At 36.9% G+C, this 15,374-nt stretch overlaps 1 protein-coding gene across 2 annotated transcripts in view; it reads left to right on the top strand.

Annotated features, from left to right (window-relative positions):
• Window positions 1-682: 682 nt before the first annotated feature.
• The window catches only part of Saal1 (serum amyloid A like 1), a 31,589-nt gene continuing 16,897 nt past the window's right edge, over window positions 683-15,374 (top strand). For both annotated transcript variants that reach the window (XM_077108860.1, XM_077108859.1), the window contains exons 1-9: window positions 683-845; window positions 2,158-2,271; window positions 3,568-3,651; window positions 6,736-6,815; window positions 8,997-9,056; window positions 9,186-9,301; window positions 9,775-9,955; window positions 12,304-12,386; window positions 12,476-12,664. In XM_077108860.1, coding sequence (XP_076964975.1) covers window positions 711-845; window positions 2,158-2,271; window positions 3,568-3,651; window positions 6,736-6,815; window positions 8,997-9,056; window positions 9,186-9,301; window positions 9,775-9,955; window positions 12,304-12,386; window positions 12,476-12,664 — 1,042 coding nt within the window. In that variant the 5' untranslated portion in view covers window positions 683-710. The remainder of the gene's footprint in view (window positions 846-2,157; window positions 2,272-3,567; window positions 3,652-6,735; window positions 6,816-8,996; window positions 9,057-9,185; window positions 9,302-9,774; window positions 9,956-12,303; window positions 12,387-12,475; window positions 12,665-15,374) is intronic.

Raw genomic sequence — 15,374 nt, 5'->3', positions numbered from 1 at the left:
TAAATTAATTTGATGTCCTCTAATTGTTAGGTTATTATATTAATATTTTGAAATTACATGTGGAAACCTATAAATTTAATTTCATTAAATTAAAATGGGGGGACTGGGTTGTGGCTCAGTGGTAGAGCACTTGCCTAGCACAGGTGAGGCACTGGGTTTGATCCTCACCACATAAAAATAAATAAAATATGTTCCATCTATACTAAAAATATTTTTTAAAAATTAAAATGGGTGCTGTAAAATATTTGCTGAGAAGGAGTTGGAATATTGACATTTTTCTGGCGACTTTTGTCTTTCCTGCAATTCCAATCACACCTGAGAGAGGAATGAATACTTATGGATGGATGTCTTTTAAGAATAGCAACGGTGGAGAGAGATGGATGATTCTAGCTGTCAGAGAAGGCAAGTGGAATAGGTCCGATAGTTCAAGATTCGGGTCTGTATCAGAAACACTGGCCTATTCTCTTCCTCCCCTCCTCCAGTCAGACTAAAATTTCCTGGAGAAACGGAATACTTGGTCCAGAGAGGGTGACAAGTAACAATCATGAGTCCACTTTTGGGGCGGGTCCTTTGGCCGGGCGGGCTTCGAGCAGCAGGGGGCGCTGTGTCAGGAGCCGCGCCAGGCGCGCTGGGCCCTCTAGCGTGAGGAGACCTTTCCTCTCCTCCCCGGCTTCCGGCGCGGCTCCCGGGTGCTGCGGGCGCGCTCAGTCATGGACCGCAACCCCTCGCCGCCGCCGCCCAGTCGGGACGAGAAGGAGCATGAGGAGACTGCTGGAGGAGACTGCATTGGGAGCACGGTCTACAGCAAACACTGGCTCTTTGGCGTCCTCAGCGGGCTCATCCAGGTGTGGAAATCGTGCACGCTGGGGCTGCCCCTCAGGTGGTTCGGCCCGGTAGTTGGCAGCCCCTCGGGCTTCGGGAGTCGCCAATCCCCCGACGACCCCTTCCCAAGCGAACGCTCTGCAAATGGCGCCTCGCAACCTCAGCTGACCCGCAAACTGCCTGGGGCCACTTTGGTGCGCCTTGACGCCAAGAAATGTTTAGTGTCAGGGATGTCGGGACGTTTGCACTTACCGTAATTTTGCAAGTTTTCCAAAGACATAGAACTATGCTCCCCAGCCCCATCGTCATTTCTGAAGCCCAAGCCCTTAAAATTTATATGATTCATGGACTATTTTTGTAGAATAAATGGATGTCAAAGATGTAGCCTCATCATCTACTAACTGCATTACTTTGGGCAAGTCACCTAACCACCAAGAACTTTGATTTCTCAGGCAATTTCTATAAAATAGGATGATAATACCTGTAATGTCATATATAGAGTTTTTATATATGTTAAGTGACATAATGATCATAGAGTACCCACCATGGTTTTTGACTTATAGGAGACTCAGTAAATGTAAGGTTTTTTTCCTCTCCGCATCTCAACTAGATTCCCCTCTTCCAATTTCTGTCCTTTCCTGTCCTTTTTCTTTCTACACAGCTTCCAGAATAATCTTCCTTAAGACAAAAAAAAAAAAAAAAAAAAAAAAAAAGTTGTTGATACTCCTCTTAGTTCTTGTTTGACTGTTGAAGCAAAATGCATATATTTCTTAGCTTGGAATCCAGAGTTTTTTGCAGCCTCTCCAGGCTTCTCTGCTCATGGTACAGTGTGTTCCATCAACAGCAAACTGTACACCATTCCCCAAATGCTAGGCACTTTCTTAACTCTGATTCTTATCTCTGAATGCTCTTATCTTTGTCACCTGACAAACTCCCTATTTTCCCTCCAAGATTTAGCTTAAATATCACTTCCTAAAAGGAGTGACTCCCAGCTTCTCTCAGAAATAGGTAATTAGTCCATCATAGGTCCTACTCCAAATCTTAGTTCATAATTCAGTTGAGTCATAAAATTTTTGTGACTATCAATTTACATGTCTTATCCCCACTAATCCTAAAATGCATGAAAGCAGGGATTACATCTTATTTATCCCAGTTTTCTAGCAACAGTATTTGATCAATAAGTGTTGAATGAATAGATCTACCCAAGGCATTAATTTTTAAAACAAGATGTTTGTGAGAGAAGATACTTTGAGGAGAGTCTCTGGACTTTTAAGTGGTTATGGGATATATTAATTACGAAGTACTATAGAAAATTTTTATTTTTTTCTTTTGAAGATTGTTAGACCTCAGAACACCAAATCTGGCTCAGATGATGAGGAGCAGCAGATGGAGCTTGATGAAGAAATGGAGAATGAAATTTGCAGAGTATGGGATATGTCAATGGATGAGGTATGAGGTTAGAGATGAAACATTGAAATTTCAGACTCTTAGGTGAGAAGGTGGTGAGTGGATTTTTAGAATAGGTTCAGTCCTTCACTCTCTGAGCAAAGGCTTTCTTGAGTGTCTGTAGTTACTTGAATATATTGTTCAAGGAATAGTCCCAGAAGTTATGAATGCTAAAAATTTGTCTCTGAAAATATGTGCAATTGTCCTGTGAATATCACAGAACGTACTTAAACCCACTAAGATACCTATGACATCACTAGATAATTAATTTTATGCGTAATTTTATGCGACCATCATCCTATAGGTAGTCTGTCACTGACTGAAACATCATTGTGTGGCATATAACTCTTTAACAATTCACATCCCCATCTTCCATAGTTAACTAATTTAGTTTTTGCATCTCACATTCTTCGGCAGGATTTGGCCTTTTTGGGATTACATGTCCACTCCAGGTTTGTGTGGTGTGCCCCTGTTTGGCATTGTAGACTAAGCAAACTCACTCTTATATTGTGATCAGAATTTTTTCTACTGAGAATTTTTTTTTTTTTTTTAATATTTATTTTTTAGTATTTGGCAGACACAACATCTTTGTTTGTATGTGGTGCTGAGGATCGAACCCGGGCCGCATGCATGCCAGGCATGGCACGCTACCGCTTGAGCCACATCCCCAGCCCATTCTACTGAGAATTTTGAAAATACAAATTCTAATTTTTTAAAAAATGTTTTTTGTTATAGATGGACACAATACCTTTATTTAATTTACTTATTTTTTATGTGGTGCTGAGGATTGAACCCAGTGCCTCACACATGCTAGGCAAGTGCTCTACCACTTAGCTACAACCCCAGCCCCCAAGTTCTGATTTTTTAATATGACCCAATAGCTGTTCTCACCTGTTTCCTTTATTGTGTTTTAAGCCTTGGAGGATAGGAATTAGGATTTTACTCTTTCCTTTAACATTAGCTTCTGACAAAATTAGCAAGTGTGTTTGACTAAGTTATTGAGAATTCCTGGTATGTAAATATAATCAGGGCAGAATAAAAGGAGGACAATTCTCCAGAGTATCACAGTGAGTTTAGATTTGTTTATGGAATTGTTCCATTGTCTTGAGACTAAATACCACAAAAACTTTCTAACCTTGTTTTTATCTATTGGCACAGTTCCTCAAAGGGTTTTTTTCTCTCTTGTGTCCTAATGGTAGTATATATGAAATTAAAAATTTTTTTTTTTAAAGTTGCCTTAGCTATGGAGTTTAAAGAAGACTATTCAGCATCCAAGTTAACATTCATTTTTGTTTATAGGATGTGGCTTTATTTCTCCAAGAATTTAAGGCTCCTGACATATTTATGGGAGTACTGGCCAGATCCAAGTGTCCTCGATTAAGAGTAAGTATACATTTCATTTTTTTCACTTTGATTTTCTTACTGTCTATAAATCAATAATATCAGTCTGTAAATGTTTATTGAACATTACTAGGTAATGTACTACTTAAAATTATTAGAGCCATAGAATTTTAGATTTGGACTGCATTAGGGAGATCAATAGTTTCGTTTAACAACTGTAGAAACTAGATAGGTATAACTATGTTATGCTGCTAATATGTGACAAACAGAGAACAGTTCCTGGACCTCCTGTTTCTCAGTTCATTGTTCTTTTTCACTCAAAAGCTTCCATTGCTTAAGAGCCATTCTGAACTTAGCCTGTTTCTTAAGACTTCCACAATCTGAACCTGAATCATCTTTCTAGCATAAAATCTACCTTCCAGTTCAAAGCCAGCCTCAGCAAAAGTGAGGTGCCAAGCAAAACAGTGAGACCCTATCTCTAAATAAAATACAAAATAGGGCTGGGGGTGGCTCAGTGGTCAAGTCCCTCTAAGTTCAATTCCTGGCACCCCCCCCCCAAAAAAAAAAAAAAAAAAAAAACTACTGTCTAGATGGTCCTAATTTGGATAGGCCTGTCTACATTCCATCTCACCAGCTTATTGTGATGGCCATCTCTTTGTGTGCCCTCTGTCTCTTCTCAGTGTTCATATCAGTTACTCAAAGTAGTTTTTTTTTCTTCCATGCCTTTCCAAATAAGTAAGATCTTAGTAGTTATTGTTGATAGTAAATTCCTAAGAATAATAGATAAAAACTAAATGAGAGGTCTTTATTTGTGAAATGTTAAATGTCCTGTGCTTTATTGCCATTTAAGTTGCCATGTGCTATCCATATGATGGATGTATTTGTTGAATAATTTAATTATAAATAATTATTATTTACAGAGCATTTGGTTTTACTACTCCTGTGAGGCATACTTTATAGACAACTGTGTCTCGGGTTAAGATGTGTCCAAGGCCACAAAACTAATTAAGAATGAAGTTGGGATTTGAATCTAGGCCTGACTCCAGTATAACACAGTACTGAATTGCTTTTCTTTCTTTGAGATTTCAAAGAATGGAATTCTGTAGAATATTTTTATGAATTGAATGTTGAATTAAAATTTTTATCTTATAAAATGTTCTACCTGAATTGGGTACAGATGAACCAGTATTTCCTTGGATCCTTATACTAATAGAAGAATTTGACAATTTTGTGTTATTTCTCTTAATTTTTCTATCTTAAATACATTGACTCATAATTATTTAAGAAATAAACATGTCAGAAATGGCACCTTTCAGGAATTAGTCATATTGTTGAATGTGTCTTCTAGCCACAGCCTACTACAGCAGTAATTGTCTTGAGACCAAATACCACAGGTTCTCAAACTTCAACATGTTCTCAGACTGGTCAACATTCCTAACTTTCTTCAATCCCAGATCACTGATTGCTGAGCCTACCTCCTGAGTTTCTGATCGAATTTGTTAGGGTTCATATATACTTCCAAGTGACACTAGTGCTCTACAGCAGAATCATAGGTTGAGAAGCTTTGTTGAAGGAATTTTTAAAAATCCTATCATTCAGGCTGTATCTCCATGCATGCTGCACTCAACAACTTTTTTTTTTTTTTTTTAATACCAAGGATTGAACTCAGGGTCACTCAACCACTGAGCCACATCCCCAGCCCTGTTTTTTGTATGTAGAGACAGGGTCTCACTGAGTTGCTTAGTACCTAACCCTTGCTGAGACTGGCTTTGAATTTGTGATCCTCCTGCCTCAGCCTCTGGAGCTGCTGGGATTACAGGTGCATGCAAACGCACCCGGCCACTCAGCAACTTTTGACATTCCCTAGGTTATTCTGATGAGTGGCCAGCACTATGGTACTTGGTGTTTGATTGGAAGTTCTGTCATTGTTTATAAGGGAAGTATGTGTTTTTTTCTGTCCCTACTCTCTTTTCATCTTTTCTCAACATTTGACCACCCACATTTTATTGAAACACTCCATCTCTGAAGCTTCTGTGACACTTGCCCTCTCTGGTCTCTGACCTCTTCAGTCCCTTCTCTGTCACTTTCTTTTTTTTTTTTTTTTTTTGAGAATTTACTTTTTAGTTTTCGGTGGACACAACATCTTTGTTTGTATGTGATGCTGAGGATTGAACCCGGGCCACACGCATGCCAGGCGAGCTTGCTACCGCTTGAGCCCATCCCCAGCCCTTCTCTGTCACTTCCATTGGCTGCTTTCTTTCTGTACCCTGGGTATGAACTCTTTCTTAGATTCAGAACCCAGGCTTTTTTTTTTTTTTTTTTTTTTAGTATTCATTTCCTTATTTTACACTTGTATATTACAGCTCTGTATTGTGGGTTCAAAACCTTGACTTCTATCTGGTAACTGGTGCCACATCTCTAACTTTCTTCAGGCATTTTCTACTTGCATGCTGCATTTTCTAATCCCAGATTTCATATGTCCTAACTCAGTGATTATCACATTTACCTGATCATAAAAACCACCTGATGTGCTTGGTAAACATTAACTTCTGAGGCTCTATGCTAGACATTCAGATTCAGTTGATCTAGATGGGACTTGGAAGTCAGTATTGTTAACAAACCCCCTGAGCAAATCTCATGTTCCAGCAAGTATACTGTGCTGCATGAATTCATTGTGTCCTTTTATACAATTTTCTTTTTTCAGTTTTCCTGTTAATGGAATCAATCTCTGGGGAAATGAAGCAACTTGAAATCTATGAGTCATGTTCAACTGCTTTCTCCTTTACTTTCCAATAGATTTTTTTGCTTTCACTCTTCCTTATCCTTGTCTTCCTTATCTTCATCTTTTTCTATGCCCGCATCACTATCTTCATCCATCACAGCCCTAATCTTTTTGCATCTTGACTACTGAGGTGCAGGAAGAAATAGTGGTTGAATGTTGCTTGACTTTCCCTATCTGAAGGATGGGAATAATAGTAATACCTACCTCATAAATTATATGAAATGACATGTAGTGGCTGATCTTAATAAGTGCTAATAAATAGTTTTTTGGTTTGGTTTTTTTTTTTTTTTTGTATATGTCTTTTATCTCAGAACCATTGTGACCTATGAAATTTGCTTTGGCAGGAAATCTGTGTGGGGATTTTAGGTAATATGGCCTGTTTCCAAGAGATATGTGTGTCCATCAGCAGTGATAAAAATCTTGGGTAAGTCTTATCATGATAATTATATTTTTAAAATGGATTCATATTTTATATCCCTAAGGAAATGAGAGATGAGAAAATGTGAAAGATAAAGTTGTTGATGAACATGCTGCAGGAACTTCATTGCATGTTAATGGTAGCTAGGGACTTCCACACTTGCATATGGGCATGATTCAGGAGTTAAGCCAGTTTATTCTTTATGAATATCAAAGGAACCTGAGTGCAAATGTAAGCAGGCCAGAAGAAGGATCCATGAGGTCAAACTTGGAGATGGGGGCAGTGAATCAGAATCTAAAACAATGTAGGCATAGGGAATGCAAGGCCTCAGAGATCCAGAGTTTAGGACACTAGATTTGTTAAACAGTGTCACTCTGAGAGCTTTCACTTAGATCAGGGAGCAGAACTTACCAACAGACTAGAAGATAAAAGATTGACTCTGATTAGAGGCTTTCGTATTTCTGCTTGGAGGCTAGTTCTCTTCTATAGCCAGGAAAGTTTTCGGCAGAAGGTTTTTCAATGGGGGAAACCTTAGTGAAATTACATGCTAAATTTGATGAGTGTATTCATTTTTTCAATATAGGGTACATGGCTATTATTCAGGATCTAAAAGAAATTTGTATCCAAAATGGCTATGGAGACTGTTCTAGACAGTTTTTGTCAGAGATGGGGTTATATAAGTTTATCACAGGATTCAAGTACCTGAGTCTCTAGAAAAAGTTGGTTTTTGTCTTCGAGGTGTGGAGAGATTTAAGATACTAGTTCAAAGTATTTATTCCTCACTAATTTATAATCATTCATGGAGTAGATTTCTCAGGATTGCATTTCATCTCTAGCATTCCCTATCAAAAATCTGATAATGAAAAATGTTAACATGTCTTTTAAATTCAATTAATGTTTATCTTAAAATTAGTATAGAACAATTTATATTGCTAAAGGGATATGAATTTGTTCAGTTTGAGAACATATGACCAAGGCTGGTGAAGTGGCATTCACCTGTAATCCCAGTGACTTGGGAAGCGAAGGCAGGAGGATGACAAGTTCAAAGCCAGCCTCAGCAACTTAATGAGGCCCTCTGTAACTTAGCAAGACCTTGCTTTAAAATAAAAAATAGGGCTAGGGATGTGGATCAGTGGTTAAGTACCCCTGGGCTCAATCCCCAGTACCAGAAAAGAAAAAGAACAGTTGAGTACTTCTAGTCAAATTGGAAGATATGCATATGTTATGACACAAGAATGCCACTTATAGGTATGTAGTAAGAAAAATTGCACATGTACATTAGGATACACATATACTATCATTATTATTATCATCTTTTGGAGCTGGGATTGAATCCAGGGCCTCATGAATGTTAAGCAGGTGTTCTGCTATTTAGCTATACCCCCAACTCCTTAATACAAACATTATTTCAGAAGTATTGTTTGAAATAACCCCAAATTGAAATAGACTCAGTGTCCATCAGCAGTAGTCTGGAAAAATAAGTTACAATATATTCATACAAGTGAATGCTTAAAGAACAGCTGCCTACTCTGCTGGAAACAAGCAGGTATGCTTTTCTCTTTTTGTGGGTTCCATGATTTCCTACACATGATTTTGAGCAAAACTAAGACTTAAGAATACGTACATGTGCATTGAAGTGCCCTACTGTACCTTGTAAGTATGTACAATTATGTGTCAAAGATAAATAGATGGATAGATGAAGTTTTTTAAGGGAAAAAATATATAATTTCTTTCATATAAAGTTCAAAAGCAAAACTAAAAACTATAAAATAATAAAACTGTAGAACAGGAATTGGTTGCTGGAAAAGTTGGTATTTCCTTTTCTAGATGGGAAAGAGAACTGATTCAGAATAAGATACATAGGGGTCATGGATATGCACCATTCTTCTCTTTCTTGGAAACATGAATATTTTAGCATGTGTGAGATGCTGGGTTTGATTCTTAGCACCACACATAAATAAAATAAATAAATAAAGGCCCATCAACTACTAAAAAAATATTTTAAAAAATTGATAACTTAAAAATGAACATGAACATTTCCTTTATAATTCATTGACTGTAGATTTGTATTTTAATAGGCCTTTCTGCATATATGCTTTATTTCACAGTAAAAATGTTTAAAAAATTAAATGAAAATTCTGATGTTTGAAATGAGAGATGTGAAGCATGTGGACTTTTGTTTTGTAGGCAAGTGTTATTGCACTGTTTGTATGATTCAGACCCGCCTACTCTGCTGGAAACAAGCAGGTATGCTTTTCTTTTTTGTAAAAATAAATCACCCATAAGGGAATCTAGGAAAATAGAGTTAATTCTTGATTCTTAAATTTCCTATACTGTTTTTGGAAGATAGACATTAAGTTGACATTTATCATGTAGGTTGTTGCTTACTTGCCTTTCCCAGACAGAAGTGGCCAGTGTCTGGGTTGAAAGGATACGAGAACAACCAGCTATTTATGATAGCATTTGTTTCATCATGTCAAGTTCAACAAATGGTAAGTCACCATGTAATCTAGAAAAAATGTTTTAGAGTACATTTAATTATTAGGAAAACATGTTACTATTTCTGAAAGTCATGTTTTTAAAAAGGCTAAATGCAAGAAAAAGTTTTTTGATTTAAGGAGTAAAATTGCTTCTGAAATTCCCAGGACACTGATAAATTTTCTGCTTACTGAAGGAAGATAATCATTTTAAACATAAGAGATAAACAGATCACCCTTAGAATAAGTACTGTCTTGGCAAGATATGTCTTTTGGAATAGCTTAACGAATTTTGCTTAACCTTATTGCTTTAAACATTAAAAAAAATTTTTTTAATTGTTGATAGACCTTTATTTAATTAATTTATTTATATGCAGTGCTGAGAATCGAACTCCATGCCTCACACTTGCTAGGCAAGTGCTCTAAGTTGCAACTCCAGCCCTGCAACATTCTCATTTTTATTTCAATATTTGTTTTATTTTCTTCAGTTGACTTGCTGGTGAAAGTGGGGGAGGTTGTGGACAAGCTCTTTGATTTGGATGAGAAACTAATGTTGGAATGGATTAGAAATGGGGTTGCTCAGCCTTTGGGCCAACCCCAGGAAGATTCTGAAGAGCAGCCAGTATTTAGGATTGTGCCCTGTGTACTTGAAGCTGCCAAACAATTACGGTAAGTGAGCTTTTTTGTGCAAAATGTTCTGGAAAATCCAACTGATAGAAGTAGCCTTAGATATAGAAGTCTTAGTTTCTTTTTGATAGTCTTTGTTAGGTTTCATTCCCTACCAATATTTGGTGTGGCAGAATATTTATTCTTTGCAAGTATCATAATGGTTCAAAATACTTGTTTTAATATCATCTAGTTATAGGTGATTGTTCAGCAATAATTGTGGTTACTTTCCTACTTCACCAGCAATTTTATGTAATTTAGATCAAAGAGAAAAGGTTTTCTTGTGTTTCCTTTTACATTAAATATTTAACAACTTCCATTAATGTTATCAACATTTGTTTTCTTGTTCCTTGCCCCTTTTGTAGGTACACCAATCTGGAAAGGTGATTGATTTGGGCAGTTTGTTGTCTTGCCATGAGAAATTATTAGTTCTTACATGACACTGAAACTATTTACTATTAGTCACTAAAATAATTGAATTTTTATATAAGCAGCTATTAATCTGCTTAGTGGTTACTATTGCATTCTTAGTGCTCTTAGGCCACATGAAAAGCTATTTATTTTATGTCCTTTACTAAGTGAGAATTAAACTTTTCATTCTTCCTCCTGCTTCTTTAGTATTTTCAATCAGTAAATGATGCAGTTATTATCCTCTTTGAATATGTTGAAGAAATAGTGAAGCTACTGACTCTTCCTACCCCACTCTTTTTCTACAGCCAGTCAACTTTCAAGTCATGGTCCTGACTTTTTCCAGGATCCCATTTGTGACAGCTAGGCTCTGTGTCTCTCACCTGGACAATTGCCACATTCTGTTACCTGTTTTTCCTGGTTTTAGGGATTGCTTCTTCCCAGACTGGTCTTTTTGTGGTACTGGGGATTGACCCCAGGGGCGCTTAACACTGAGCCACATCCCCAACCCTCTTTTTTATTTTTTATCTAGAGATGCAGTCTTGCTGAGTTGCTTAGGATCTTGCTTAGTTGCTGAGGCTGGCTTTGACCTCACGATCCTCCTCCTCATCGTCCTAAACCACTGGTATTATAGGTGTGTGCCACTGTACCTAGCTATCCAAGACTAGTCTTTAAAGCTGTCTTTGCAAAGTACTCATTTATCATCTCATTGTCATTCTTCAAACTTTTCAGTTGCCCTTCTTAGGATAAGGTCTATATTTTTTAAAAACCATGGTGTATGGCCCCGAAAAAAGCCTTTCTGTTTTGGTTCCTTGTATTCTGTGTTGCCATATGAAATTTTCTTCAATTCTTCAAACTGAACAAAATTTTCCTGACTCCAAGCCTTTGCATAGTTTTTCTCCTCTTACCTCAAACATATCAACACCCTTTCAGGTTTCTGTGTAAACATCATTTCTCTTAAGATACCTTCCTGACCCTCCAGTCTAAATGAAATATACATGATTTGTGTTCTCTTGGCAACTGGGATTTCTTCTAGTGCTAAATTTATTTCACTTTATTATAATTACTGCTTTAATTTTCTTCCTGCCTTTTAAACAATAAATTTTAAGAATGTAGTGGTAATATCTTAAACATCTCTGTCTTCCTAGCCCCTAACATAGTGCCTGAAGGTTTTAGGTACATAAATAAACATTTGCTGAACTATTGTTTTAATTGTTCACTATCTTTTCATTTTATTGTTTTGTTGAAGAACCAACACTTTTAATTTCTGAGACAACAAATTGTTTATAAGAATTGTGCTTTAAGGGTTTTATTGTACTCAGCTATGGAACTAGGATAACCTTGTAAAGTTTTAAGAACATTGTCAATACTTAGTGCTTTCTTACTATAATAGTTTCAGTTATTGCCTGGTACAGTGATTCACACCTATAATCCCAGAGACTCAGGAGACTGAGACAGGAGAATTGTGAATTCTAGGCCAGCCTCAGCAATTTAGCAAGATCCTCAGCAACTTAGCGAGACCCTGTCTCAAAATAAAAAGGGCTGGATTATAGCTCAGTGGTAAAGCACTACTGGGTTCAACCCTTAGTAAAAAAAAAGATGTCTCAGTTATTTTTTTGTTTTGATTATTTGAAAAGAAAACAATGATGGAAACATTGTCTAGCAGGTCTGTGCATTGTTGTTTTTGTAGGACATAGCCAAAAGAATTTTACCTCTTTCCTTTGTGTGATTATATTACATATTTGCTTGTTTACTCTTTCCCTATTATAACATAAGTTCTAATGAGCATTTAAAAACTGAGGATAAAATAGGGAACTGTTTTATCCTCAGCTCCTAGGGCAATGGCTAATACAGTGTAATAAATATTTGTAGAATGAGTGAATAGATAAAATTCCCTAGACAATAAAGTTATTGATGCACTGCTTTTTGCTTTTTGTATTTAGTTCTGAAAACCCAGAAGGGCTTGATGTTTACATGCATATCTTACAGTTGCTTACCACAGTGGATGATGGAATTCAAGCAATTGGTAAGATGGTTTATTGGGATGCATTAGATCTACTAATTTAGTAGTTTCTTTATTTTTAAATTACTACTTTGTTTATATTCTTTATTAAGTACAGTGTCCTGATACTGGAAAAGACACTTGGACTTTACTTTTTGACCTGGTCTGCCATGAATTCTGCCAGTCTGATGACCCACCCATCATACTGCAAGAACAGAAAACAGTGCTAGCCTCTGTTTTTTCAGTGTTGTCTGCCATCTATGCTTCACAGGCTGACCAAGAACATCTAAAGACAGAAAAAGGCAGGTATTGCTTCATGCACTAACTTAAATTGCAACCTGTTATATTTTTAAAGACCTGGCCTATGTGTGTTCTTCATTTGATTTCTTTCTCCCATTTATCCCCATTAAAAAAAAAAAAATACTTTTGTTCCTTTAAATGCAAGTCAAGGATCTGTCTTAACATATTTGTCCGAAAAAATTGCCATTTATTTAGGTGGGGAAGATTGGTTTTAAACATGTTAAGTTTTAGATGTTCAAGTACAGACGTTGAGTTGACAATTTAAAGTCTGAAGCTGAGGAGAGAGGCCAAGTTAGGAATCTAAATATTGGAGTTATTAGTTGTTAGTTGTTATGTTGCTTATATCTTCTATAGCCTTACTTATTTCTTTTGACTTGATGTGAAATGAGAAAAAAACTAATCTTGCTACAAATATGCTTTGCTTTTTTTTATCATATGTAGTTTCCTTTTTTTTTTTTTTAATTTATTTATTTATTTATTTATTTTTTTATTCAAAACATTACAAAGATTTCAGAATCACATCGGTTACACATCCACATTTTTACATAATACCATAATAGTAACTGTTGTATTCTGCTACCTTTCCTATCCTCTACTATCCCCCCTCCCCTCCCCTCCCATCTTCTCTCTCTACCCCATCTACTGTAATTCATTTCTCTTCTTATTTTTTTCCCATTCCCCTCACAAACTCTTATATGTAATTTTGCATAACAATGAGGGTCTCCTTTCATTTCCAAGCAATTTCCCTTTTCTCTCCCTTTCCCTCCCACTTCATGACTCTGCTTAATGTTAATCTTTTCCTCCTGCTCTTCCTCCCTGCTCTGTTCTTGGTTGCTCTCATTATATCAAAGAAGACATTTGGCATTTGTTTTTTAGGGATTGGCTAGCTTCACTTAGCATAATCTGCTCTAGTGCCATCCATTTCCCTGCAAATTCCATGATTTTGTCATTTCTTAGTGCTGCGTAGTACTCCATTGTGTATAAATGCCACATTTTTTTTATCCATTCATCTATTGAGGGGCATCGGGGTTGGTTCCACAGTCTAGCTATTGTGAATTGTGCTGCTATGAACATCGATGTGGCAGTATCCCTGTAGTACGCTCTTTTGAGGTCTTCAGGGAATAGTCCGAGAAGGGCAATAGCTGGGTCAAATGGTGGTTCCATTCCCAGCTTTCCCAGGAATCTCCATACTGCTTTCCATATTGGCCTCACCATTTTGCAGTCCCACCAGCAATGTATAAGAGTACCCTTTTCCCCACATCCTCGCCAGCACTTGTTATTGTTCGACTTCATAATGGCTGCCAATCTTACTGGAGTGAGATGGTATCTTAGGGTGGTTTTGATTTGCATTTCTCTGACTGCTAGAGATGGTGAGCATTTTTTCATGTACTTGTTGATTGATTGTATGTCCTCCTCTGAGAAGTGTCTGTTCAGGTCTTTGGCCCATTTGTTGATTGGGTTATTTGTTTTCTTATTGTTTAATTTTTTGAGTTCTTTGTATACTCTGGATATTAGGGCTCTATCTGAAGTGTGAGGAGTAAAAATTTGTTCCCATGATGTAGGCTCCCTATTTACCTCTCTTATTGTTTCTCTTGCTGAGAAAAAACTTTTTAGTTTAAGTAAGTCCCATTTGTTGATTCTTGTTTTTAACTCTTGTGCTATGGGTGTCCTATTAAGGAATTTGGAGCCCGACCCCACAATATGTAGATCGGAGCCAACCTTTTCATCTATCAGACGCATAGTCTCTGATTTGATATCAAGGTCCTTGATCCATTTTGAGTTAACTTTTGTGCATGGCGAGAGGAGGGGATTCAGTTTCATTTTATTGCATATGGATTTCCAGTTTTCCCAGCACCATTTGTTGAAGATGCTATCCTTCCTCCATTGCATGCTTTTAGCCCCTTTATCGAATATAAGATAGTTGTAATTTTGTGGATTGGTTTCTGTGTCCTCTATTCTATACCATTGGTCCACCCGCCTGTTTTGGTACCAGTACCATGCTGTTTTTGTTACTATTGCTTTGTAGTACAGTTTGAAATCTGGTATCGCTACACCTCCTGATTCACACTTCCTGCTTAGAATTGCTTTTGCTATTCTGGGTCTTTTATTTTTCCATATGAATTTCATGATTGCTTGATCTATTTCTACAAGAAATGCCGTTGGGATTTTGATTGGCATTGCATTGAACCTATAGAGAACTTTTGGTAATATTGCCATTTTGATGATGTTAGTTCTGCCTATCCATGAACAGGGTATATTTTTCCATCTTCTGAGATCTTCTTCTATTTCTCTCTTTAGGGTTCTGTAGTTTTCATTGTATAAATCTTTCACCTCTTTTGTTAGGTTGATTCCCAAGTATTTTATTTTTTTTGAGGATATTGTGAATGGGGTAGATGTCCTCATTTCCAGTTCAGAAGATTTGTCGCTGATATACAGGAATGCCTTTGATTTATGCGTGTTGATTTTATATCCAGCCACTTTGCTGAATTCATTTATTAGCTCTAGTAGTTTCTTTGTAGACCCTTTTGTGTCTTCTAGGTATAGGATCATATCATCCGCAAACAGTGATAATTTAAGTTCTTCTTTTCCTATTTTTATGCCTTTAATTTCTTTCGTCTGTCTAATTGCTCTGGCCAGTGTTTCGAGAACTATATTGAATAGAAGTGGTGAGAGAGGGCATCCCTGTCTTGTTCCAGATTTTAGAGGGAATGC

Source organism: Callospermophilus lateralis, chromosome 2, assembly GCF_048772815.1.
Source record: "Callospermophilus lateralis isolate mCalLat2 chromosome 2, mCalLat2.hap1, whole genome shotgun sequence".
Taxonomy (NCBI): domain Eukaryota; kingdom Metazoa; phylum Chordata; class Mammalia; order Rodentia; family Sciuridae; genus Callospermophilus; species Callospermophilus lateralis.
The sequence above is the reverse complement of the archived record's forward strand: the minus strand, read 5'-3'. Positions and strand labels throughout refer to the sequence as shown.